Below are 26111 nucleotides of genomic sequence, written 5' to 3' on the forward strand. Positions count from 1 at the left end.
CAGAGGGCGGCTCCCCCAAACCAGCCCTGGCATGGAAGGCAGCAGACCCCCAGAGGACACGGTGCTCTTCGGACCCACGGACCTGTCCCTTTGGTGACGCTTCCCGGCCTCGGTGGAAGACGGTCCCCTGGGGCCAAGAGAAGGGGGCGGAGCCTTACCGGCGCCCGGGTCCTTCCCAGGGCCTCCGCCCTCCGCGCCCCTGGAGAGCGAGGCTCGCTCCGCGCGCTGGGCCCTGGGAGGCGCCTCGGGAGCGGGCGGGGCGCAGCGGGCGGGGCGCAGCGGGCGGGGCGGGGCCCGGGGCGGGTCCTCTGCCCCGCGGGACCCCGGGACCCCGGGCACCCGGCGGACCGCAGCCCCGGCGGCTCAGCATGGGGAGGCGCTGCTGGCGGCGGCGCGCGCTGGCGGCCGCGTGTCTGGGCGCCGCGCTCCTGCTCCTGGGCGCCGCGCCCCGCGCCCTGCGCCTGGGTGAGTGCCCGTCGGGCCCTCCTCGGGGACCGTCGCTCTCCTCCGCGCTGGGCCGGGGGCGGGGTGGGCTGGCCCAGAGAGGCTCGGGCGCCCCCATCCCTGCCCCGCTCCCCGGGAGGCTGCTGCGCCCCTGGGCACTCGGTCCCCCAAGCCCAGAAGACGCGGGCGTCGGGCCTCAGGGCCGGTCAGCTGCGGGGCGGCGGGCATGGGCCCGCGGAGGCAGCCTCGCGACCGTGCCCCACACCCGGAAGCCCCTGGCGTGCGTGGTGCGAGTGGCGGGGGAGCCCGACAGCGTCTGGTCCAGAAGGGGGTCCCCGTGCGCCCCGGCGCCGCCCTGGAGCCCACACGGGGGAGGGCTGGGGCCCTCTGCAGCCGCGGCGCGCTCTGGTTGGGGACCCGGAGGCCGCTGGCCGTGGCCCGGAGTGCCGAGCGCGTGGGGCGCAGGGTGGATGGCTAACCTGCCGGCCCCCGGGCGGCCCCGGGGGTCGAGATGCCCAGTCAAGCAGCCTGCTCTCCCAGCCAGCTCCGTGCGCCTTTCCCGGCGCCAGTGCGTCCAAGGGGGCAGGGGTGGGTGGGGAGGGGGTCGGTCTACACTACCCCCCCACTTGGTGGGCTCTGTGACGCCCCGCAGAGTCCCATCCTCAGCGACTCCCAGACACAGTCCCAGGGGGTAAATAACCGCGCCCTGGGGTGGGCAGGGACTGTGGGTAGGGGGTCAGGGTGGCCCCAGAGATGGGGCTGAGGAGTCTGCGCTCCCCCACCTGGCTGGGTCTAGGTTAGCAGATTAAGGTCATTCCAGAGCCTTCCCTGCTGTGTGACCTAATCCCTCCCCTCCCAGGTCCTTAGTACCCTCATCTAACAAATGGGGTGCTTACGTTTAGAGGCCACCCGGGGAGATGAAGTTAAATGAGCCAGCAGACGGAAGGTGGTTGGTCCTCAGCCTCTTCATCATGCCATCGCGGTGACTTGGGGTGGCACTGTGCTCCAGTCTTCCTAGGGTGAGGGGCCTCCTTCTCCTGCCTTCCCTCAAGCCTCCATGGCTGTCTCTAGGCTGGAGGCCAAGGTTTCGCTGGGGTCCAGGTGAACAGGGCTTGGAGAGGACTCCGTAGTGTTCACCAGAGGTCTGGCCAGTCACCCTGCCACTCACACTGCTTCGCCCATGTCTGGACTCAGCCGCCTGGACCCAGACACCTCTCCAAGCCCATGGGAGGGAGCTGTGGTCAGTCTTTCTACTCCCATCCCCTTTGCAAGAGCAAGCTGGCCGTCTGGGAGCAGTACTCCGGTTCATGGCAGGTGCTCCTATGTCTTAGCTGAGCGGAGTGTCCCCTCACACAGTGTGGGTGGTGGCCCTACGGTCTGTGTCCACCTGGTCATTCACAAAGATTTACTTAGGACCTGGACTCCCAGCCCCCAGGCCTCAGCTCCTTAGGTGGGGTGTGAGAGAGCATCTGGGCCCTGGTGTGTGGGGTGTGTGTCTGTGCGGGGGTGGGGAGGTATCTACACAGGAGTAGGTATTTTGGGTAAGCACCTGTGTATTGTGTCTCTGGGCTTGTATGTCCCCCCTGCCTGGACACATCTCTCCTAACACCTCCTCCACCCAGGTCTGAGAGAAGAGAAGTGAGCTGAGGTACTGGTCACCCTCTGCACTTTGTTCCTTTTGACCCTCTCCTGCAAAACCCAGGAGAGCAGGGGCTTGAGAGAGTGACTCGGTCCCCCTTCCTAGTCATAGCCTAGGCCACATCCCCACCTGGGCTTCCCACCGCCACCGCCGTGTGAATACCTTAGCCATGACCAAAAAGGGTTAATCAAACCAACCTACCCAATGTATCCTGCTGGCTCTTTTTCCTCTGGAGCCATGAGCTAAAAGCCCGTGACCTCAGGAGCCGGTGAGGGTGTGCTAATGTTGGGCTCACAGGCATTGCGTGGACCTGAAGGGGACACAGCTAGGCAGAAGGCCTCTGCCAACTGTTCACCTGGAGATGGACCCTGCTGTCCCAGGACTCTGAAAATGGCCTCAGTAGGGCCTTCAGCCTCCCTGAGCACATCCCTGAAGCTGTGCTCCAGGTTGGAAAGGGGCGAAGGTGTGGAGTGCCTCTGGCCTGGGAACCAGGCTCCAGGGCGCGGGAGGAATGTCACCATCTTACTCAGGTAGGCAGATCGGGCACAGTCCCCTCCTTCTCCAAAACACAAGATGTTGCCACACAGTGGCCAGGGGACCCCTGAAGGGCTGCCCCTACCGGCCTGGGGCCCCTGATGCCCATTCACTAGTGGGGCACTCTGAGCAGTCCCCAGGACCAATGCTGACCTTGTGCTTAGGGTTCTCAGGATGAGGAAGATGCAGAGCCGGGGGGACGGCTGCCCAGTGTACTGATGCCTCCACACCCCACCCTCACCCTAGGGTCCCGGGGTAGCTCCACTGTCACCTCACGCAGAATACAGAAATGCCCAATGCTTACTGGGGAGCCGAGGGGCCAGGGCCGAGGTCGGTTAGTGAGGACCGCCCAGGCCTGGCCTTGGAGCTGAGCAGGGCCCCTGCAGGACCCAGCAGCAGCGTGTCGACGCAGAAGCCAGGGCTCTTTCCAACAGCAGCTAGAGGAGGCCAGAGCAGGCAGCGTGCCCCTGGCTGCATGCTGTTCCCCACTTCCCACTGACTCCCCTGTGGGACCCCATCCCCCAGACGTCCCCCATCACCCATGCACACTGGGGCCCCGGGGCCTGACTCTACATGCTCTGATTCCTTTCCCAGTCTTGGCCCCTGGTCCCTCACAGGCAAATGAGGCCTCAGTCCAGGAGCCTCCCAGAGGACACTGCTTCAGTGAGGACATCTCAGCTCAGGCCCACTTAAGCCAGATGTGGCTGCCTTCAGGCATGGGCAGATCCAGAGGCTAAAACGTCTCCAGCTCTAGGTTTGGCTTTTCTCTACGATAGCCTCACTTTGAGCTCCCTCAGTCCAAAGGGAGGGGTCATTTACTGGTAGTGCCAGGCAGTCCCAGGGATGTGTCTCACAGGCCTGGGTTGGGTCACAGGGTGTCCCCCTCTGAGCCACCTGCTACGGCAGAAGGGGACGGAATGCTCTGCTTGGCTAGGCCTGGTCACGTGCCTATGCCAGAAGCTCTGAGAGGAGAGAGCCTATCAGAACCACCTGTATGGAAGGTAAGCAGGTTTGTTCCTGGAGGAAAATCAAGCAGGCTAGCCAAAAGGAGGGGGTGGCCACTGCTGGCAGCCAAATAAAGAGATGCTCACCACACTGCTGTCCATTCTCAGATACTGCCAGAGTGCCCAGGGCTCGGAGGCACCTTCCCTGCCTCCAGAGGGTACCATGAGAAAAGGCTGGCTGGCAAGATGGATGGCTCGCTAGAGCAGAAGTAATTGGCAATCCCATTTTGCAGAGAAAGAGACTAAGATCAGGAGAAGGGAAGCGACTTGCTCAAGGTCACCCAGCAAGGAAGTGTGGGGCCAGGATTTAAATCCTTGTCTAAATCCCTAACCTTTTTGCTTTTTTCTCTATAGGACAGGGGTTTGGGGTTGGGCTTTGAAGGATGCTTAGGAATTCACCAGGTGGGAAAATGAAGAAAGGGAATTTGGGGCAGAGGAAATACACAGACAAAAATATGGAGGAGTGAAAAGGCCTGGTGTGCTAAGGGCTGTGCTGTGGGCAGAGCTCAGGGCTTATGAGAAGAGGCGGTAGGGTAGAAGCCAGAAAGGTTCTAGAAGTTGGGGCCGGATCATGGGTGGTCTTGAATGGCAGGCCAGGAGTTGGTACTCTCCCTATGGCCATATGGGGTATCTGTCTTTAAATAAATATTCATCGACACCAGGTGAGGTACAGGGATTACAAGAAAACAGGACGGTCCCCTTTTTACAGAGCTGACCTTTGGAGAGGCAGCCAGACATCAACCCTATTCCAACCGCATCATTTCAGTGGTAATAAATGCCCTGAATAAATTAAAAGGAGAGGCTGAGAAAGATCCTGGTGTGGAGTGCTGCTTTCTGAAGAGACCCTCTTTCCAGAGGGGACTTCTGAGTTGAAATCTGAACAAGAAGTAGTTAAAGTATTAGGATTCCTAGAGGAGCATCCCAGCCAAGGAACAGTTAGTGCAAAGGCCTTGAGGTGAGAACCCACCTAATGTATACATTGATTGGCAGAAAGACCACTGTGGCTGGAGCTGGGGGTGGGGAGAAGGTGGGAGGTACAGCAGGAGGGGCTCTGGGAAGGAACAGGAAATTATTGTTAGCTGGTAGGAAGCCATGTAGGTCTTAAGATCACCAAGGTAGAGGGAAGAGAGAGAAGAAGCAGCTGGGCGAGGAGACTCCTGTGGTTATCCTGGACAGAGCCACTGGGGCTTGCTGCCCTCAGCTAACCACCCTGGAGGAGGTGGGCGTGGGGTTCATTCTGGAGGTAGAAGTGATGAGACCATACCCAAGACTGATCTGGCCAGATCAGGGGTTCCAATCCAGATGGTATGTGGAGCTCAGCAAATAGAGTTTGAATTTTAAATACAAGTGGAAAGATCTCTATTTGTCTTGGGGGGTGGGGGAACAGAATTGTTTTTTATTTGTGAAGGGCTTGTTAACATGTTCCCCCATGGGCCTGATTACCAGAGGGAATGTCCCTGACCCGGGGGCATGCAGCCCTGAAGCTGACTGGATGGCTGGGGCCACCCTCCAGACCCCCCATACCCCTCCCCCAAGCAAGGTCCCTGGGGCCTATGGGTGTTGTTTGGGCCTGACTGTCCCTGCCTGTCTGGTCTTGCAATACTATGCCCAGCTAGAACTTATTAACCAGAAACCATGTGTTGTAATGTTTGCTCCCTGACTGGGAATCACCAAACAGTATTTTCCCCCAAATGGGCCACAGGATGGCTTGTGCCCTGCCTGGCCCCAAGGGCAGCCAAAGCCTTTCCTCAGGGGTGGGTGTGCAAAGGACCATTTATGGGGCTTCTGTGCTCAGTTTCCCTCAGCTTCCACCCACTAGCCTGGAAGTTTTGTGGGGATGGGTGGGGCCACGTGCTGGGCAGAGTGGGTGTCTGAGAGATGTGCTCTCAGAGGCACGCATGCGCTGTGTATGTTTGCATGGGGTCAGATCCTGTGTCTGGGCTTTACCTGCTGTGAGGCCTTAGGCGTGTTTCTTGGCCTCTCTGAGCCCGTTTCCCCGTCTGTCAAATGCAGATAAAATAGTTTCTACCTGATAGGAGTCAACGTGTCAATGTGTGCAAGGCCCTGAGCACAGTCCCATGGGCTGGCCAACCCCCAGGCTGTGCCCCGGGGGCTTCTTCCCTGGTTCCCCTGACTCTTTGCCAGCTGCCACATGCAGTGGGCACTGCAGGATGTTGGGTTGGTCTTCACACTGCTCTACTGGACCGGGACTGTGGGCTGCTTGTGAGGCTGGCGCTGCATGCTTTCCATGGCCTGGGTCCCTCTGGGCACGGGCTCTGGGCTCTCCCAGACTGTGGGCTGCTCACCCCGAATTGCTTCCTCCCCTTCAACCCCAGCTGGTTCACTTTGAGCAATTTCAAAACTCCAGCTGTTTACCCCTGTGATGTTTCTCCTTCTGCCAGCCTCTGTCCCTGTCATTGTGTGGAGCTCTCTTTCTCCGTCTGCGTCTCTAGCACACCCTCATCCCTCCCACCTCCCTTCCTCCACCCTCCCAGACCCCCTCCATAACCTTCTGTAATTTTTGTTTCCTTTTTCAAAGCAGAAGGCTGCGGTTTTGCCTGTGGCTGCCCTGTGCTGGCACAAGCCCCTCCCTGGCCGTGAGATGGGGCCTGCCACCTGGCTGTCTCTGGCTGATCTGCTCCAGGGTGCCCTTGGCAGGGAGCCTGGGACCTGTAGCTTAGTGGAGGGGCTGTGGGGTGGAGGATGCAGGCCAAGAGAGGCTTGGTACAACCAGAGTGGAGGTTGGGGGATGCCTCAGTATGACCCTGCCTTCCAGAGTGGGGGGCTGGATGCAAGGATCTTCAAGGCAATTCCCTTCTGGCCCTCCAAACCCATCTGTCCCCCTCCATGGCCAGCCTGCCCATCCGACTGACTGTAGGTCTTTCTGATGTGTGTGGCGGGAAGGGGTGGGGCTGGGTGGGGTGGCCCAGCCCTGTAATCACTGGCCTCAGCTACTCTATAAATAGGGCCTCACTGTGGTGCCTGTTTCCTCTGACCCTCCACCCACTGGCCCCTGAAGTCTAGTATGGGATCCACTTTCCTGCGGGGTGTTTACCAAGGATACCACCAACGCAAGGGTTGGTGTTTCCAAAGGCTGGGTGGCTCCGAGTGGTGGGGCCTTGGGGTGGAAATGGGCTTGGGTTTGCTTCACTGTCCCTAAAGGCACCTCCTCCCAGCCCCCTGGTGGGTACCTGCCCTTCCTCAAACCCATGCTGGGGCCCTGCAAGGAGCTCATCAGTGGGTGACCTTGGGCCACAAGTAACACATCTCTAGAATGGTGAAAAGGGTACCTACCTCTCCTCCACAGGCTGTGAGTGTGGCTGTGCTCACGTGGCTCACACTCAGCAGCAGCGGCCAACCTGCCAGCCCTGAGCCTGTACTTGGAGAGGCCAGCCAACATTGCCGCCACCTCTGGTCGGCTCATTTCCCGATGACAGTGCTGTTGCTGGGATGTGTCCAGCTGCCAGGAGACAAAGGTTCAAGTCCTAAGACCACTGATGAATCCCCTGAGGGCCTCACCTTCTCCCTGAACCTCCTGGAACCCTGTACAAGGCCAGGCCTTGTTCCCAGGACACTGGAGAAAGCAGGGAGTCCGAGGCTGCCAGAGGCATGCCAGGAGGCCCTGGACAGTGGGCTTCAGGTGCACACAGAGGTTTCTGGAGGTCAAGGCAAGGCCCATCTAGCTGTCGTTCATTCATTCATTCATTCAACCAACCTCTGCCAGGCATTGCTGTAATGCAAGGGTTCTCAGAATGTGCCCCTGGGCCAGCAGCAGCATTGCCTGGCAGCTGTTAGAAATGCAGCCCAAATTCTTGGGCCCCACTCCAGCCCGACCAGGCTAGAATCTCTGGGTGTGGGGCTGGGTAATCTATGTTTTCATTGACACCCATGCATGCTCAAATTTGAGAACCACTATTCATGGTCAATTTTCCAACAGTTAATCAAATTTCCCAAGTTTATTTGTTTGTCAAAAACATGTCTTAAAAACTCCTGAATCTTTTTGATGAATGTATTCTTGGCAGCATTTTAAAGACTCTTCATTTTGTTGAAAGCCAAGCATCATGGAAACATTCACTCTTCTTATGAATATATTCCTCTCTCATATGATCTTGAGTTCTTGAAGATATTATTCTTATGAATAAGCATATTCTTATGAATTCAAGATTATGATAGCCATTGACTGTATTTACATTTGTAAGCTAGATTTACATAAAATGTCCTTGCACATATTCTTTTTCTATGGCAATATATATTTTTTGAGATCTAATTCTCATTCCATAAAATTCACTTTTCTTAAAGTACACAATTCAGTGGTTCTTAGTATATTTAAAAGTTGTGCTGGGGGAACCCAGGGGGCTGTCGGTTAAGTGTCTGACTCTTGGTTTCAGCTCAGGTGATGATCAAGCCCTGCATCACGCTTTGTGCTCAGTGCAGAGTCTGCTTCAGATTCTGTCTCCCTCTCGCTCTGTCTCAAATAATCTTTAAAAATTTTTTTAAAATACTTGTGCAGTAGGACCACTTTCTAATTCCAGAATATTAGCCATCATTGGTCACTGCCCACTTTCCCAGTGATTACTCCCTCCCTGTGTCCCCCCACCCCAGGCAACCACTCATTTAGTTTCTGTTTCTATGGATTTGCCTATTTTGGATATTTCAAAATATCGTCAATGGAATCAAACAATATGTGGCCTTTTGAGTTGGGTTCCTTTCACTGAATGTAATGTTATGAAGTTTAGCCATGTCAAAACCTGTGTCAGTACTCCTTTCCTTTTTATGGATGAATAATATTCTTGGGTATGGATGCACCTCAGTATTTACCCATTCATCAGCTGCCAGACTTCTGAGGTCTTGGTTATTAAATATATTGCTGACAGGAACATTTGTGCATAAGCTTTTGTGTGAACATATTTTCAGTTCTCCTGGTTGTGCACCTAGGAGTGGACTTGCTGGGTCACAGGCTAATTCTATGTTTAACCTTTTCCCCTCCCAATTTTTATTATTGTGATAAAACACACATAACATAAATTTTGCTATCTTAATCATTTTTAAGTGTAGGGCTCAGTAACACTGTGTTGACAGTGTTGTGTGACCATCATCTCCAGAGCTCTTTTCATCTTGTAAAACTGAAACTCTGCACCTATTAAATGACTCCCCAACCTCCCCTCTGCACCTTGGCAACCATCCCCTGCTTTCTAGCTCACTGGTTAGTACTACTCTAGGTACTCTACAAGTAGAATCATTCATGATTGGTCCTTTTGTGGTTGGCTTCTTTCACTCACCATAATCTCCTCACAGCTCGCCCATGTTGTAGAGTGTGTCAGAGTTTCCTTTCTTTTCAAGGGAATAATATTCATTTCATGAATGGACTGCATTTTGCTTCCATTTGTTCATCTCTTGATGGACTCTTGGGTTGAATGCTGCTATGAACAGGAGTGTGCAAATACCCCTTAGACGCCCTGCTTTTTCATCTCTTTTGGGTATGTACCCAGAAGTGGAATCGCTGGGTTATATGGTAATTCCACATTTAACTGTATGTGGAGCCTCTGTGCTATTTTCACAGCAGCTGCCCCATGCTATATTCCCACCAACAGTGAACAGGGTTCCAATTTCTCCACATCAACAACATTTGTTTTCTTTTTTTTTTATAGTAGCCATAATAATGGGTATGAGGTGGTATGTCATTATCATATAGATTTGCATTTCCCCAATGATTAGTGATGTTGTGCATCTTTTCATGTGCTTCTTGGTCATTTGTTATCTTCCTTGGAGAGATGTCTATTCAAGTCCTTTGTCCATTTTTGATGTGTATTTTTTGTTGTTGAGTTTTAGAAGTTCTCTATATATCTCCTATCAGATACATAACTTATAAGTATTTTCTCCCATTCTGTGTGTTGTCTTTGGAGGTCTTTAAATTTTCATCAAGTCCAATTTACCTATCTTTTCTTTTGTTACCTGTGCCTTTGGTTGTATCCAAGAGACCACTGCCAAATCCAATGTTGTAAAGCTTTTGTCTTATGTTTTCTCCTAAGAGTTTTATTATTTTAGGTCTTACATTTAGGTCTTTGATCCATTTTGAGTTAAATTTTGTATATGGTGTGAAGTAAGGGTCTGAATACATTCTTTTGCATGTGGATATCATCCAGTTTTCCCAGCACCAGTTGTTGAAAGGAGTGTCCTCTCCCACCCCGAATGGTCAAAATCATTGAACATATATATGTAAGGATTTATTTCTGGGCTCTCTATTCTATTGATTTATATGTCTGTCCTTACACCACCCACGGTTTTGTTACTATAGCTTAGTAGTTAGTTTTGAAATTAGGAAGTGTGTATCTGCCAGTTTTGTTCTTTTTTAAGATTTTTTTTTTTTTTTGGCTATTTTGAGTCACGTATGAACTTTAGGATGGGTTTTTCTATTTCTGCAAATAAAAATGTCATTGGAATTTTGACAGAGGTTGCATTGAATCTGTAGATCATTTGGGGCAGTACTGACATTTCATCAATAGTAAGTTTTTCAATCCATGGACATGGGATGTGTTTTCATTTCTTTGTGTCTTCTTTATTTCAGGAGTATTTTGTAGTTTCCATTGTACAAGTCTTTCACTTCCTTGGTTATGTTAATTCCTAAGTATTTTCTTCTTTCTTAGACTATTGTAAATGGAATTGTTTTTGTACTTTCCTTTTCATATTGTTCATTGTGTATGGAAGTACAACTGATTTTTGTATGTTGTCTTTGTATCCTGCTACTTTGGTGAACTCATTTAGTAGTTCTAACAGTTTCCGCGTGTGGAATCTTTAGGGTTTTCTGCATATAAGGTCATATCATCTGCAAACAGAAATAATTTTATTACTTCCTTCCAGTTTGGATACCTTTTATTTCTTTTTCTTGTCTAATTGCTCTGACTAGAACTTTCAGTATTGTGTTGAATAGAAGTGGCAAAATGGGCATCCTGGCTTTATTCCTGATGTAGAGGAGGAAGCTTTTAGCCTTTCACTATTGAACATGATGTTCACTCTGGGTTTTTCCTTTCTTTTTTTTTTAAGGTTTTATTTATTCAGGCATCTCAACTGTAGGTTTTTCATATATGGTTATTGTTTTGTGTTGCTTTCCTTCTGTTCCTTGTTTTTTGAGTTTTTTTTTTATTATTATGAGAGTATGTTGAATTTTGCTAAATGCTTTGTCTGTGTCAAATGAGATGATTGGTTTTTTTCCCCTTCATTCTCTTAATGTGATGTATTACAGTGATTGACATTCACATCTTTGACTATTCTTGCATTCTAAGAATAAATCCCACTTGGTTATGATGCATAGTCTTTTAAATATGCTGTTGAATTCCATTTTCTAGTATTTTGTGGAGGATTTTTGCATCAAAATTCATAAGGAATAGTGGTCTGCAGTTTTCATTTCTTGTAGTGCCTTTGTCTAGCTTTTCCCCCTCCCCCACACGGAATGAGTTAGGAAGTGTTCCCTCCTCTTCAATATTTGGAAGAGTTTGAGAAAGACTTGTATTCGTTCTTTAAATGTTTGATAAGACTGTGGCAGTGAACCCGTCAGGTCCATGGCTTTTATTTGTCAGAAAATTGATTACTGATTTGATCTCCTTACTAGTTATCGGTCTATTCAGATTGTCTAGCTAGTTCATGATTTAGTCTTAATACATTTTGTTTTTAGAAATTTGTTTATTTTATATAGGTTATCCACTTTTTTTGGCATACAATCGTGCATAGTACTTTTATATATTTTTTAAAATTTCTGTACAATCACTAGTAATTTCCCACTTTCATTTCTGATTTTAGTAAGCCGAATCTTCTTTTTTGTTCTTGGTCCATCTAGATAAAGGCTAGTCATTTTGTGGATCTTTCCAAAGAACTAACGTTTGATTTCATTGATTTTCTGTTTTTCTATTCTCTATTTCGTTTATCTCTGCTCTAATCTTTATTATTTCCTTCTTTCTTCGAGCTTTGGGTTTATTTTTTCTTCTTTTTCTAGTTCCTTAAGTTGTAAAGTTAGGCTGCTGATTTGAGATCTTTCTTGTTTTTTAAAGATTTTATTTATTTATTCACGAGAGACACACAGAGAGAGACAGAGACATAGGCAGAGGGAGAAGCAGGCTCCATGCAGGGAGCCTGATGTGGGACTTGATCCCATACTCCAGGATCACGCCCTGAGCCAAAGGCAGACATTAACCACTGAGCTACCCAGGCACCCTGATCTTTCTTGCTTTTTAATAGAAGCACATATAGCTATAAAATTTCCCCTAAGCACTTTCACTGCATCCCGCAAGTTTGGTATGTTGTTTCCATTTCTGTTTGTCTCCAAGTATTTTCTTTCTTTCTTTCTTTTTTTTTTAATGACTGGTTATTTATTTATATATTTATTTATTTAATAATACATTTATTTTTTATTGGTGTTCAATTTGCCAACATACAGAATAACACCCAGTGCTCATCCCGTCAAGTGCCGCCCTCAGTGCCCACCACCCAGTCACCCCCACCCCCCGCCCTCCTCCCCTTCGTTTCCCAGAGTTAGGAGTCTCTCATGTTCTGTCTCCCTTTCTGATATTTCCCACCCATTTCTTCTCCCTTCCCCTCTATTCCCTTTCACTATTATTTATATTCCCCAAATGAATGAGACCATATAATGTTTGTCCTTCTTTGGTTGACTTATTTCACTCAGTATAATACCCTCCAATTCCATCCACGTTGAAGCAAATGGTGGGTATTTGTTGTTTCTAATGGCTGAGTAATTTTCCACTGTATACATAAACTACATCTTCTTTATCCATTCATCTTTCGATGGACACCAAGGCTCCTTCCAGAGTTTGGCTATTGTGGACATTGCTGCTATAAACATCGGGGTGCAGGTGTCCCAGTGTTTCACTGCATCTGTATCTTTGGGGTAAATCCCCAGCAGTGCAATTGCTGGGTCATAGGGCAGGTCTATTTTTAACTCTTTGAGGAACCTACACACAGTTTTCCAGAGTGGCTGCACCAGTTCACATTCCCACCAATAGTGCAAGAGGGTTCCCCTTTCTCCACATCCTCTCCAACATTTGTGGTTTCCTGCCTTGTTAATTTTCCCCATTCTCATTGGTCTGAGGTGGTATCTCATTGTGGTTTTGATTTGTATTTCCCTGATGGCCAGTGATGTGGAGCATTTACTCATGTGCGTGTTGGCCATGTCTATGTCTTCCTCTGTGAGATTTCTGTTCATGTCTTTTGCCCATTTCATGATTGGATTGTTTGTTTCTTTGCTGTTGAGTTTAATAAGTTCTTTATAGATCTTGGATACTAGTCCTTTATCTGATACGTCACTTGCAAATATCTTCTCCCATTCTGTAGGTTGTCTTTTAGTTTTGTTGACTGTTTCTTTTGCTGTGCAAAAGCTTCTTATCTTGATGAAGTCCCAATAGTTCATTTTTGCTTTTGTTTCTCTTGCCTTCATGGATGTATCTTGCAAGAAGTTACTGTGGCCAAGTTCAAAACGGGTGTTGCCTGTGTTGTCCTCTAGGATTTTGATGGAATCTTGTCTCACATTTAGATCTTTCATCCATTTTGAATTTATCTTTGTGTATGGTGTAAGAGAATGGTCTAGTTTCATTCTTCTGCATGTGGATGTCCAATCCAAGTATTTTCTAATTTCCCTTGTGACTACTTCTTTGATCCATTGGTTTCTTAGAAGTGTGTTCTTTGATGTCTACACATTTGTGAATTTTCCAGTTTTTCTTCTGTTACTGATTTCTGATGTCACCCTGCTGTGGTCAGAGAACATAGTTTGTATGATACATGGCTTTTAAAATCTATTGTGACTTATTTTGTGGCCTAACATATAGATTGTCCTGGAAAACACTTCACATTCATGAGAGAAGAATGTGTATGGTGTTTTTGGATGGAGTGTTTTGTCTGTTTCTATCAGATCTAATTGCTTTATTGTGACATGTAAGTCCTTGTTTCCCTCCTCATCTTCTCTCTGGTTACTCAATTCATTATTATGAACGGTATATTGAAATATCCAACTATTGTAGAACTATTTTGCCCTCTTTTTCTGTCAATTTTTGTTTCATATACTTTGATGGCCTGCTATCTTGAAGTATTGCAACTTTTATTTATATATAAAGTCCTTCTTTGTCTCTTGTAACCTTTTTTGATTCATAGTCTATTTTGCTGATATTAACACAGCCACCTTTGCTCTATTTTGGTTATTATTTGCTTGAAATATCTTTTTTCCATCCTTTCACTTTCAGCCAGTTTGTGTCACAGGATCTCAAGTGAATCTCTTGTAGACAGCATATAGAGCTGGGTCAGGTATTTTTATCCATTCTGCCAGATTCACCATTTTGACTGGTGAATTTAATCCATTGATGTTTAAATTAATTACTGATAAAGAGGAACATCTTTCATTTTGTGGTTTTTTTTTTTGTCATTTTGTTATTGTCCTCTCTATGTCTTATAGTTTTTATTAAGCCTTCATTTCCTGTACCACTGTCTACTTCTGCGCTTAGTCAATTTATTTTTTGTAGTAAAGTGTTTAAATTCCTTTCTTATTTCCTTTGTGTCTACTTATGGGGATTACATTGAACATCCTAAAATTATATGTTGTATTTTGAATTTATACAAGTTTTTTCATTTGAATGGGCCATACTTTTCCTGTTTCTTTGTATGGCTTCTAATTTTTTTGTTGAACACTGGACATTTGAGTATCATAATGTCACTCTGGAAATCAGATTCTCTTTCTCAATGATTGCTGTTCTTAGTTTCTGTTTTTGTTTTTCTGATTGTTGTATAGCCTGTCTCTGTGCTGAGGTTCAGCCCAAGGTATAAATTCAAGATCTTCTTAGGTCTTTTATGAGCCTCTCCCTGGGCATTCGCAGTCAGTTTCTAATTTTCCCCACCTATGCAGTTGTCAAAAAGCCATCTGAGTGGGTGAGACATTGTATCTTATTGAGGTTGATTTGAATTTTCCTAACAGCTAGTGATGCTGAGCATCTTTTTATCTGTTATTGGCAATTTGTATATTATTGAAGAAATGTCTATTCAGATCCTTTGCCTACTTAAAAGGTTGGGTTATATCTTTTATCATTTGGTTGTAGGCATTCTTTATATATTTGGATACTAATCCCTTATCAGATATATGATTTGAAAATACTTTCTCCCAGTTGGTGGGTTGTTTTTTTACCTTCTTGATGATGTCCTTTGAAGCAGAAAGTTTTATTTTTTATTTTTTAAAAATTTTATTTATTTATTCATGAGAGACAGAGAGAGAGAGAGGTAGAGACATAGGCAGAAGGAGAAGCAGGCTCCCTGCAGGGAGCCCAATGCGGGACTCATCCCAGGACTCCAGGATCACACCCTAAGCCAAAGGCAGAGACTCAATCGCTGAGCCACCTCGTCGTCCCAAGCAGAAAGTTTAAAATATTGATATAGTCCAACATATGTGGTTTTTTTCTTTTGTTATCTGTGCTCCCTTTGTTATATCTAAGAAATCATTGCCAACTCAAAGATTACATAGATTTAGGTTTATGTTTTCACTAGGAGTCTTATATTTTTAGCTCTTACATTTAGGCCTATGATCCATTTTGAGTCTTTGTATATGGTTTGAGGTAGTGGTGCAATTACTTTCTTTTACATGTGGATATCCAGTTTTCTCAGTGAAATATATCATAAAGACTATTCTTTCCCTATTGAATTAAAAAAAAGTCAATTGATCTTAAATGTAAGGGTTTGTTTCTGAACTGTGAATTCTGTTTCATCAATCAATATGTCTCTCCTACCCCAGTACCATATAGTCTTGATTACTGTAGCTTTCTAGGAAGTAGTAAAATTAGGAAGTGTGAGATCTCCAAGTTTATTCCTTTTCAAGGCTGTTTTAGATATTCTAAATCCCTTGGATTTTCACATTAATTTAAGGATCAATTTTCAATTGTCAACAACCGTCAATTTCTGTAAGAAAGGCAGCTAGGATTTTTATAGCAATTGCATTGCATCTGTAATCTGGGGAGTGCTGCCACCTTAATGACATTAAATCTCCCAGTCCATGAACGTGGGATATTTTTCCATTCATTCAGGTCTTTGATTTCTTTCAATGATGTCTTGGAGTTTTTAGTGACAAGTCTTGCACTTCTTTTGTTAAATTTAATCCTTAATGTTTGATTCTTTTTATGCTATTATAAGTGGAGATATTTTTGTAATTTCAATTTTGGATTTTTCATTACTAGTATTTAGAAATGCAATTCACTATTGAATATCGATCTTTTATTCTACAGCCTTACTGAACTCATTTCTTAGCTCTTAGCTCTAATAGTTTGTGAATTCTATATTCAGGTCATCTATATTCATCTACATGTCATCTACAAGTAGACATAATTTTACTTTTTCTTTTCCAATCTGGATGCTTTTTCTTTCTTTTTCTTACCCAATTAACCTGGTTAGAACTTCTATTGCATTGTTGAATACAAGTGATTAAAGTGGGCATTCCTTATTTTATTCCTAATCTTAGAGCTAAAGCATCCAGTTTTTCACCATTAAATATGTTAGCTATGGTTTTTTTCCTAGATGGCCTTTATCAATTTGATGAAGCTCCCTTTAAGTTCTAGTTTGTTTAATTTTTTAAACAAACAAACAAACAAACAAAAAGGGTAGTGGATATTGTGCAACACTTTTCCTGCATGTATTGATAATTATGTGGGGTTTTTAAATTCTTTTTTTTAAAGATTTTATTTATTTATTCATGAGTGACACAGAGAAAGGCAGAGACACAGGCAGAGGGAGAAGCAGGCTCTATGCAGGGAGCCTGACGTGGGACTTGATACCGGGATTCCAGGATCACGCCCTGAGTCAAAGGGAGACGCTCAACCGCTGAGCCACCCAGGCATCCCAAGGGTTTTTTATTTTTTTATTTTTTTTAAGATTTATTTATTTATTTATGATAGACAGAGAGAGAGAGAGAGAGAGAGAGAGGCAGAGACACAGGAGGAGGGAGAAGCAGGCTCCATGCCGGGAGCCCGTCATGGGACTTGATCCTGGGACTCCAGGATCTCACCCTGGGCCAAAGGCAGATGCCAAACTGCTGAGCCACCTAGGGATCCCCCCAAGGGTTTTTTAATTCTATTAATATGGTTTATTACTTTGATTTTTGTATATTGAGCCATTCTTGCACTCCTGGGGTATATATTACTTGGTTATATATAGCTGTTTTTATATGTTGATGGATTCAGTTTGCTAGTTTGTTTGTTGAGGATTTTGCATCTATGTTCATAAGAGATACTGTTCTGTAGTTTCCTTGTGATGTCTCTGATTTTGGTATCAGGGTAATTCTGGGCTGATTTGGGAGGTATTTTGCATCCCCCAATTCTGTTGTAGTTTTTTTTTTGTTAGGGGGCGTAAAGAATTTGAAAGAGATTGCTGTTAATTCTTCTTTAAATATCTAGTAAAATTTACTAATGAGTCCTCTGATTCTAGGCTTTTCTTTGTGGTTTTTTTTTTTTTACATTATTACAATGTATTTACTTGTTATATGTCATTGAGATTTTCTATTTCTTTTTGAGTCAATTTCAGGAATTTGCATCTTTTTAGGAATCTGTCCATTTTATGTAGATTACCTAATTTGCTTTTATACAATTGTTCGTACCTTTCTCATTTCTGTAAGATTTAATACTAATGGTTTCTCTTTCATTCCTGTTTTTAGTAATTTGAGACTTCATTCTTCTTGGTTGGTCTAGCTAAAGTTTTGCCAATTTTGGTGATCTTTTTGAAGAATGCTTATACCTTATTCATTTATTAAAAATATAATCATTTTAGAAAAATGTGATCAAGAACCATAAGATCATGAACCTATACTTACCTAAATCAATCAGATTACAAATAATATATTCATATTAACTGAATAGGTAGGAAGATACTCCTTAAAACACACTTAGGGTAAAAGAATACATTTAGTAAGCAGAGTTTTTGGTGGTTTTAGGAAGACTGAGCAATGCAACACTGAGACAGATAGATAGCATTCCTGTGTGTTGTCTTCCAGGCTGGGAGACAGTGAAACCTGCATTTATCATGAAGTGGCATACACACTGGCCAGGGAAGTAGAAGCTGCTTAGGAGTCCACGGAGGTCATGTGACTTGGTGGACTGTCATTGGAGAGCCTGTAGCTTGGCTGTGCCACCTCTGTTGCTACACCCAGCTTGGTGAGCTCCTTAGGGCTCCATGGACATGGGGCTGGTAGGGGTGGGGCATGAAATGAAGGCAGATGGAGATGTGTAAGGTTGGGTGGTCAGGCCTTTACCAGAGGGCTGTGGGCTGAGTACCACCTTTCCTCTCATCCCTGCCTGCCTGGCATCCTCCAGCTCTGATGGGCAGGACTTGGGGGCAAGAGCGATACCAAGTACCCTGCCCTGCTGCATTAGGGGGCCTATCAGTGCCCCACACTCCCCCAAGACCCCCAGAGGCAAACAAGACACAAGAGGGAAACTGAGTCCCAGAGGGATTCAAATGTGCCCAAGGGAGTTGGCCAAGTCCCCCAAGGGCTACAGCCAGTCCATCTGATGCCTCTTTCCTTATGCCCCATAGCATTTGAAAACAGCCTGAGCTCTGGCTGGCTCAGTGGGAAGAGGAGAAGTCCTCTGCAGATGCTTTATGACTTGGACCAGGTAAGTGGACAGACCCCCACCCAGTGATGCGTCCCTCTACCTCCAGCCATGGGAACATGAGAGCCCCAGTGTAGACCTGCTATCATGGGACTAGAGCCCACAGTATGGCATGAAGAGGCTTCTTCTGCAAATCAAGGCCATATGCAGGGAGGAGAATGTCTGTGATAAGAGCAAATCTTAAGGCAAGCTGAGAGACATGGGGTCACTACCCACCCACCCACCCATCCATCCATCCATCCATCATCCACCCAACAACAGACTGAGGCCACACGGTGCCAGGCACTCTTCTATATGTTGTGGATATAAAAGAGTAAAGCAGACCCTCAGGAAGTTGACAGTCTAATGGGGAGACAGGAATTAAGTGAAACCCAGATTTTAGTACCTGCTATGATAAGGAAACATGCAGGGAGCCCCTGCCCTTGAGACACATGGACCAGGAGGCTTGGTGGCTCATGTGCTCCGCTTCTGTGGGTCTGCTGTGACCATGCACATCTCCCCCCCGCCCTACACATACACACAGTTAGACCCCACTGAGAGCCACAGGCACTTGGCTCACACATACTGCAGCAGGCACAAGGAGGCACCCATTCAGACAGCATTGTGTAGAGCACCTATTGCATGCTGGCCATGCTCAATATGCTGCTGATCCAGTGGCAAGCAGGTCAGCTGAGTCCCTGACCTGGTACAGCCGACACTCCCATGTGGGGGAGACATATCATCCCACTGCCACCTGCACTAACCTGTCACTGATTTGCACCTAAAGGGGCAGTACAAAGTGTGACAAGAGATCTACCAAGAGGGTCCTAGTTTAGATGGGGGAGACAGATCCTCTCTGAGGAAGGGACGTGGGAGCCGAGACCTGCTGAGGAGTTAAGAACCAAAAAGTAGGGGCCCGAGTGCCTGGCAGTGGACAGATGACAGAAGAGGGTATGCCAGGGGTGGGCAGCAGCTTGGCAGTGCCTGGCAGGTGGGGCAAGGGCAAGAGGGAACCATAAAGGGTTTTAAGCTGGGGAGAATGATCAGACAGGTTGGGTAGGTATCTGTTCACTGAATTCCCAGGGGCTGAGCCAAGGGGCCTGTAGAGCTTATCTAACCCATGCCCTTGGGTTGCAGGTGTGGAGGCCTTGGTTCAGAGGGGGTGAGTGGCTTGCCCTGGGCCATACAGCAAGCTGAGGGCAGGCCAGGCTCGCAGTAGGATCCTGGGGTCCCACAGGCTTCTGAAGGGGCGCGTGGGGCTAGCTCAGCCCCTTCACAGCCTGAGGTCCCAGTGACTGTTGGGTGTCAAGGCCCTGGTAGCATAGCACCTTGTAGCAGAAGAAATAGGAATAATAAAAATAATCTGGCCAACGAGGACTAATGGCATACCAGATACTCTAATTCTGTGAATTTATTTTGTCCTCAGGTAACCATTCCATAAGGTAGGGCTGTTGTTATCCTTGTTCACAGATGAGGAAACTGAGGCACAGGGATGCCAAGGACTCAGAGAAGGTCACAGAGCTCATAAGGACTACAGCCAGGCTAAGGATGCAGGCAGCCGAATCCAGTTGGGCTGGGAGAGATGAGGGTCAAAGCTTCAAGATATGTTCTGGGCCAGGGGACATGGCCCCAGCTTCTGAGTCCTAAGGGGCCTGCTTGGGACTCCCAGCTTCCCTACTTGACAGCTGTAGGTGACTCATTTCTTCTGAGCCTCAGTTTTCTCAGTTTTATGGAGATAGTATTGATGGGTCTTGGTATTTAGGGGAATCCAAGCAACCGAAAAGCTGACTTTAAGCCATCAGGACAGTCAGTGTTTACTTCCCAAGATGTTCAGAGACCAGCAGCCCCCTGGTATAGCAGTAACACATTGCCTGTTATCACCCTCTGAATGGTGACATATGATACATCTTGTTGCCTCATGACTTCAAGATGACTGCCAGGGCTCTGGACATCTCACAGGACAGTACCTCAAGCAGAAAGGGAGGGGCCAGGGATCCCTGGGTGGCGCAGCGGTTTAGTGCCTGCCTTTGGCCCAGGGCACGATCCTGGAGACCCGGGATCGAATCCCACGTCGGGCTCCTGGTGCATGGAGCCTGCTTCTCCCTCTGCCTGTGTCTCTGCCTCTCTCTCTCACTGTGTGCCTATCATAAATAAATAAAATAAAAAAAAGAAGAAAGGGAGGGGCTGGGGCAAAGTTTTTTTTTTTTTACCTTTAGGAGCCCTTTCTTTTAGTGCTAAAGGAAAGTCTTTTCGGGGAGCCATCTAGCAGACTTCCCTGTACATCTCCTTGGCCAAAACCAGGTCACGTGTCCACCCCTGGACCCATAGCTTTTCTGAGGTTGTGTGAGGTTGCTGAGACTGTTGCTTCCCCAAGGCTGGGCATGTGGCCTACCCCAGCTGGGGTATGCTGGTAAGGAAAGGGGGTGACTTACAGGTCGGGGGATGGCCAGCATTCCCTGCCACGAGAAGTAGTGGGGATGCCTGGAAGCTGAAAGCAGACCTTGGCTGTAGGGCCACTGGATACGGCCTTCTCCTGGCATCCGTGTGGGGCCAGGCTCCTGAGGCCAATCCTGTGAGGCTGCATTAGAGGGAATGGGGTCCTCTGAGGGCTCTCATACCCCCCACAGCTCTGGCTGAAGTTGGCAGCCAGCCCTCAGTGGGATTTTGAAAAAGTAAATAAGCACATGATGGGGCATTCAGCCCTACAAATGAGTGAGTGGATGCCGTGAAGAGCACCTCTCCTTCCCACCCCGGCCATGGCTACCCCAATGGTGACCAGTTAGCATCCTGTGTGCCCTTCCAGGCAGGTTCTAGGCATGTGAGCAGTGTCCACTGCTCTGCCATGTGCTTAGGTCATTTTTCCAAAATCATACCTACAGGTACAGAAGTCCTTTATCTCTGTATGCATGTATTTATTTATTTATTTTAAGATTTTATTTATTCATGAGACACACGGAGAGAGAGGCAGAGACACAGGCAGAGGGAGAAGCAGGTTCCCTGCAAGGAGCCTGATGAGAGACTATCCCAGATCCTGGGATCACACCAAGCTGAAGGCAGATGCTCAATCACTGAGCCACCCAGGTGCCCCTCTGCACGATACTTTTAAAGGTCCTAGAAGCACAAGTGAGCACCCCCCCCACACACACACACACATTCTTTCCCTCCCCACCCCACATCAGATGCTCTTATGCAGGCACTGGCTACAATGTCCCACCATTTCAGATGCTGGTTTGTCCTTCTCTGAAATGGAAACACTCAAAAGGCTTTCTTCTTAACTGGTATATAACTCATATACTATAAAATCCACTCTTTTCAAGTGTACAATTCAATGGTCTGTTGCGTACTTAAAAGGCTCCATGCCTGTCACCACTCTCTAACTGCAGAACAGTTCCATCACCCCAAGAAAGAAACCCAGCACCCATTAGCAATCTCCCCCTTTCACCCATCTCCCCAGCCCCTGACAATTACCAATCTACTGTCTGTCTCTATGGATCTGTTCTGGACATTTCATACAAATGGAATCAGTCATGCAACATGTGACCCTTTGTGTCTGGCTTCTTGCACCTAGCATGCATAACCTTTTCAAGGTTCATCCATGTTTTGGGGTGTATCAAAACTTCATTCCTTCTTATGGCTGGGTAATGTTCCCTTGCATGGGCGGACCACATGCTATGTATCCAGTCATCACCGATGAACATTTGGGTTGTTTCCACCTTTTGGCTGTTATGAATAACATTGCTGTGAACATCTGTGTACAAGTCTTGATGTGACCTAGATGTGGAATGCTGGATCACACGTTTATTTATTTTTTCTTTTGAGAGGGTTCCAAACTGCTTTCCACAACAGCTGTAGCATTTTACATTCTCACCAACAGTGAGTGAAGGTTCCATTTTCTTATATCCTCAACGTTTGTTATTTTTTTCATTATATCTTGGGTTTTAAGGCAGTTTGAGAAGTTAAAAACACTTTTCCTACAAACTCTTGGACCAAAACCCAGGAAGACAAGGGGTGGGGCGGGAGGTTGGAGGCTTAGTCTTGGAAGTGGAGGCCCTGTTTGGTGCAGAAGGGATTTGAAGGAAAATGAGTGTGTTTGGGGTGGGGGGTGGCTTGGGTCTTAACGTGGCTAAGGCAGGCTGGGAGGGGCTGGCCCTGGTGCCCTAATACTACCTAATTCGTAGTAAAGTGCACAGCGAAGTGCCTGGCACACAGTAGGTGCTAGATAAATGCTCCGTGTGAATACTTCACAGAGGAGAGACAGGCTTCAGGGAAGGCAAGCTTCCTCCCCAAGTGGGTAAAAAGAATCAAGACCCAAAGGAACATCCCACTTGGTAAATACGGCTTTAGCTAATTTTATCACTGAACAAAAAAAATGCAAGCGGCTGCATTTTCCAACTCTACGTGGGGTTAAAGCTAGCTTTCTCACACACCACCCTGCGTTCAGTGCGTGCCCACACTTGGCCCCCGGGGACACGCCTGTTTATCAGGCGGCTCCGACGCGGTGGTCTTCGTCACCAGGAGCTCCTTGGCTCCTAGGTCCCGCGTGCCGGCACCATCCGTCACGCCCTTCCCCGCAGTTCTGGGCGGGGCAGACCCCGGGTCCGGGCCCCGTGGTGGGGGGCGGGGCCGGGCCGGGCCGTGCACGCGCTGACCGCGCCCTCCGCGCCCTCCGCGCCCTCCGCCCGCCCTCAGGGCCCGCGCTCCGCCCTGGCCGCCCTGGCCGCCGAGCACCGCCAGCGCCGCGACCTGCTGCGCCGCGCCTGCAGCCGCCACACGCGCCGGCAGCGCCTGCTGGGGCCCGAGGACCTGCGGCACGTGCTGGTGGACGACGCGCACGGCCTGCTCTACTGCTACGTGCCCAAGGTCGCCTGCACCAACTGGAAGCGCGTGCTGCTGGCGCTGAGCGGCCGCGGCCCCGCCGACCCGCGCGCCATCCCCGCGCACGAGGCGCACGCGCCGGGCCGCCTGCCCTCGCTCGCCGACTTCGGCCCGGCCGAGATCAACCGGCGGCTGCGCGCCTACCTGGCCTTCCTGTTCGTGCGCGAGCCCTTCGAGCGCCTGGCCTCGGCCTACCGCAACAAGCTGGCGCGGCCCCACGGCGCGGCCTTCCAGCGGCGCTTCGGCACGCGCATCGTGCGGCGCCTGCGGCCGCGCCCCCGGCCCGAGGCGCTGGCCCGCGGCCACGACGTGCGCTTCGCCGAGTTCCTGGCCTACCTGCTGGACCCGCGCACGCGCCGCGACGAGCCCTTCAACGAGCACTGGGAGCGCGCGCACGCCCTCTGCCACCCGTGCCGCCTGCGCTACGACGTGGTGGGCAGGTTCGAGACGCTGGCGGACGACGCGGCCTTCGTGCTGGGCCTGGCGGGCGCGCCGCACCTGCGCTTCCCCGCGCCGCCGCCCGGCGCCCCCGCCGCCGCCCGCGCCCGCGCCGAGCGCCTCTTCCGCGACGTCAGCCCCTTCTACCAGCGGCGCCTCTTCGACCTGTACCGCATGGACTTCCTGCTCTTCAACTACTCGGCCCCCGCCTACGTGCGGCTGCGCTAGGCCGGGGCGCCCCGGGGTCGCGGCCCCCGCCCCGCCCCGCCCCGCCCCCGCCCGCCTGCCCGCGCGGGATTCCGCCCCGAGCGCCCCCCCGACCCCCGGCCTCTGCGCCTGGCCGGGCCTGGGTGCAGCCCCTCAGGCCGCTGTGCGCCTCCCGACACCCGACACCCGAGGTCGCTGCCTCCCGCTGCTCCAGTGGGCGGGCACTTGACAGACCCCGGGCCGAGGGAGACGGAGCGTGGAGCACTAGGACTTTGCAGTCTGTGGGAGGCCACTTTGGGGGGTCACTTTGCCCCCAAGCCTGTCAGTGGCGCAGCAGAGCAGACCGCTGCTTCGACGCCGCCTGCCTCCCAGCCCAGGACCTTCTTCTCGGCGCCCCGGCTCAGGAGGAAAGCCCTGCGTTACCGGCGCGGGCCGGGGCCGGCCTCCCCCGGAGCTGCCTTCCCTCTGCCTGTCCTAGAGCACCTGCCTCTCCGTGGAGCTGGCCCCGCCTTTGAGCTCAACCTGCCATACCCCGAAGTCTTCCGTGTGCGCCCGCAGGGCCCAGGGTGCAACAAGGTGGCAGGTTTCAGTGACCTCAGTGAGCTGCGGAGCTCAGGCTTTTGAAATAAATGTTTTGCTACTTCTGACATGTTCGAGTTTCCCCGCTTCATTTTGCCATTTGCTCTGCTGCTTAGGGCTGTGGGACCTCGGGCATCTTAAATCTCTGAGCCGCAGCTTGCCTTTGCTGCCAAGTGGCTCAAGAGTGCCCGGTGGTCATGAAGATCCGACGGAGGAGACGGAGAGCCTGGGTCTCCTTCACAGCAGCCCACAGGTGTGAGGGGCTGTATGGGGAGTGGGGTTAAGGAGTGGGGGCACCATTGGCTGCAGCTGCTAAATTCTGGCTGGGCGGGCAACAGTGAAAGCTCAGGAAGGAGGGCAGGGGGAAATCTGACCTTTCTTATTGCCTACGTTAAAGATTAAAACAAAAGCCCTGTGCTTTGGGCTGCCTCCCACACTTCTGTGGGTGTGTGGGTGTATATTTGCAGTGTGTGTCAGCCCACTTGGCAACGAGGACCAACCTTTCTGGCTTTGAGAGGACAGCCAGCTGTGAGAGTCCCTTTGGAAGGACCGAATGTCCCCTTAGCAGCTGGTTGAATATATGGTGTCTTTTCTCAGTTTTCTGGAAGGATAAATTAAAATGCAGGAACTTTGGGAAGACCAGGGCACAGTGTGCATGAGATTTTGAGCAACAGAGATCAGAGCACAGCCAAAGAAGGACAGCTTGGCAGGGCGGAGGCCAAGCATCTGTTGTGGCACCCCCACAACGTGGTGACGACCTGTGACCCTGGTTATGGGGCCCTGCTGGCCTGTGGGGGCCAGGCGGGCCGGGGTCGGGCAGCTCAGTCACATTGATGCCTTGGCCTTTGCTAGTGTTGTTCCTCCTGCCTGCAATGGATGCTTTCCCTTTCCAGTCTAGCCTTAGAGTTCCTCCTTCCCAGGAGCCTTGAGGCCTTCGTGGACTCTGTGTCCACAGGCCCTGCCAGCAGGGGCTAGTGACAGCCCAGCCCTGTGGACCTGGAAGGGGGATGCCACTGGGCTCCCCGTGAGGCCTTGCCCCACCGGAGAACCATGGAAATCCCAGGACGCTGGACCATTACCAGGAGGAGGGGGTGGCTGGGCCTGGGACACTCCCAGAGGCCTTGTGTACAAGGCCTATACTCCAGCCCTGCGAGTGCTGGAGGCGCCTCTTCCCCTTCTCATTCAGGCCCTGGAAGGGGGTCCCTCCTGCTCTGGTGTCCCCTGACCTGCTTCCTCTCTGGCTGGCACCAGAGCATGTCTGTCCTCACAGATCACAGGCTGACTGCCTGGCCCCCTGCAGCTCCCACCTGGGTCATTGGATGGCCTGAGGAGGACAGGGTCTCCTGTGAACAGCTGGACGAGATGGAGGGTGCCCCGGTGGGCTCAACCTGGCACCCTTCAGTGATTTTTCTGTTAAAATACTACACCCGTACCTAAAGGGATCAAACCCACAAAATGACGTTCACTTGGCATTTTAGCTCACTGGCAACTATCTTCTATTTCCATCTCAGAACTGAGTGGTACTGGTCAGTGGCCTCCCCGGCAAGGAAACAACACTGGTGGATTGGGTTACAAAGACTTGTTTAAGATGTTTTCGTGTTCTTCTGATGTTTTTGGCTTTGTCAGGAAAATGATTCCCGGATTTTGGTAGTTACAGCCTCGGTTTGTTTTTGTTTGTTTTGCTTTGTTTTTCAGTTTTATGTTGTGGCTTTGTCATCCAGGCAGCTTCCTGGGAGGCATATTTCCATAACTGAAAATTTTGCTAAAATAAACCCC

At 49.4% G+C, this 26111-nt stretch overlaps 1 protein-coding gene across 2 annotated transcripts; it reads left to right on the top strand.

Moving 5' to 3' along the window:
• The first annotated feature begins 329 nt into the window (after positions 1–329).
• CHST13 (carbohydrate sulfotransferase 13) lies at positions 330–24403 on the top strand. Of its 2 annotated transcripts, none has more exons than XM_077857572.1 (3): positions 330–465; positions 18181–18260; positions 22926–24403. In XM_077857572.1, the coding sequence occupies exons 1-3, from the start codon at positions 369–371 to the stop codon at positions 23775–23777; spliced, it is 1029 nt and encodes a 342-aa protein (XP_077713698.1). In that variant the 5' UTR covers positions 330–368; the 3' UTR covers positions 23778–24403. The 2 variants fall into 2 exon arrangements, with proteins under 2 accessions (XP_077713698.1, XP_077713699.1); XM_077857573.1 differs by lacking the exon at positions 330–465 and adding an exon at positions 14762–17798.
• Positions 24404–26111: the final 1708 nt, after the last annotated feature.

The sequence above is a fragment of the Canis aureus genome, chromosome 19 (genome assembly GCF_053574225.1).
Source record: "Canis aureus isolate CA01 chromosome 19, VMU_Caureus_v.1.0, whole genome shotgun sequence".
Lineage (NCBI taxonomy): Eukaryota > Metazoa > Chordata > Mammalia > Carnivora > Canidae > Canis > Canis aureus.

Excerpts from the sequence above, each read along its gene's own strand:
- CHST13 (XM_077857572.1), top strand. The coding sequence starts at position 369 with ATGGGGAGGCGCTGCTGGCGGCGGCGCGCGCTGGCGGCCGCGTGTCTG. Across the intron at positions 466-18,180 it reads GCCCCGCGCCCTGCGCCTGG|CATTTGAAAACAGCCTGAGC; the intron begins GTGAGTGCCCGT and ends TATGCCCCATAG. Across the intron at positions 18,261-22,925 it reads TGCTTTATGACTTGGACCAG|GGCCCGCGCTCCGCCCTGGC; the intron begins GTAAGTGGACAG and ends GCCCGCCCTCAG.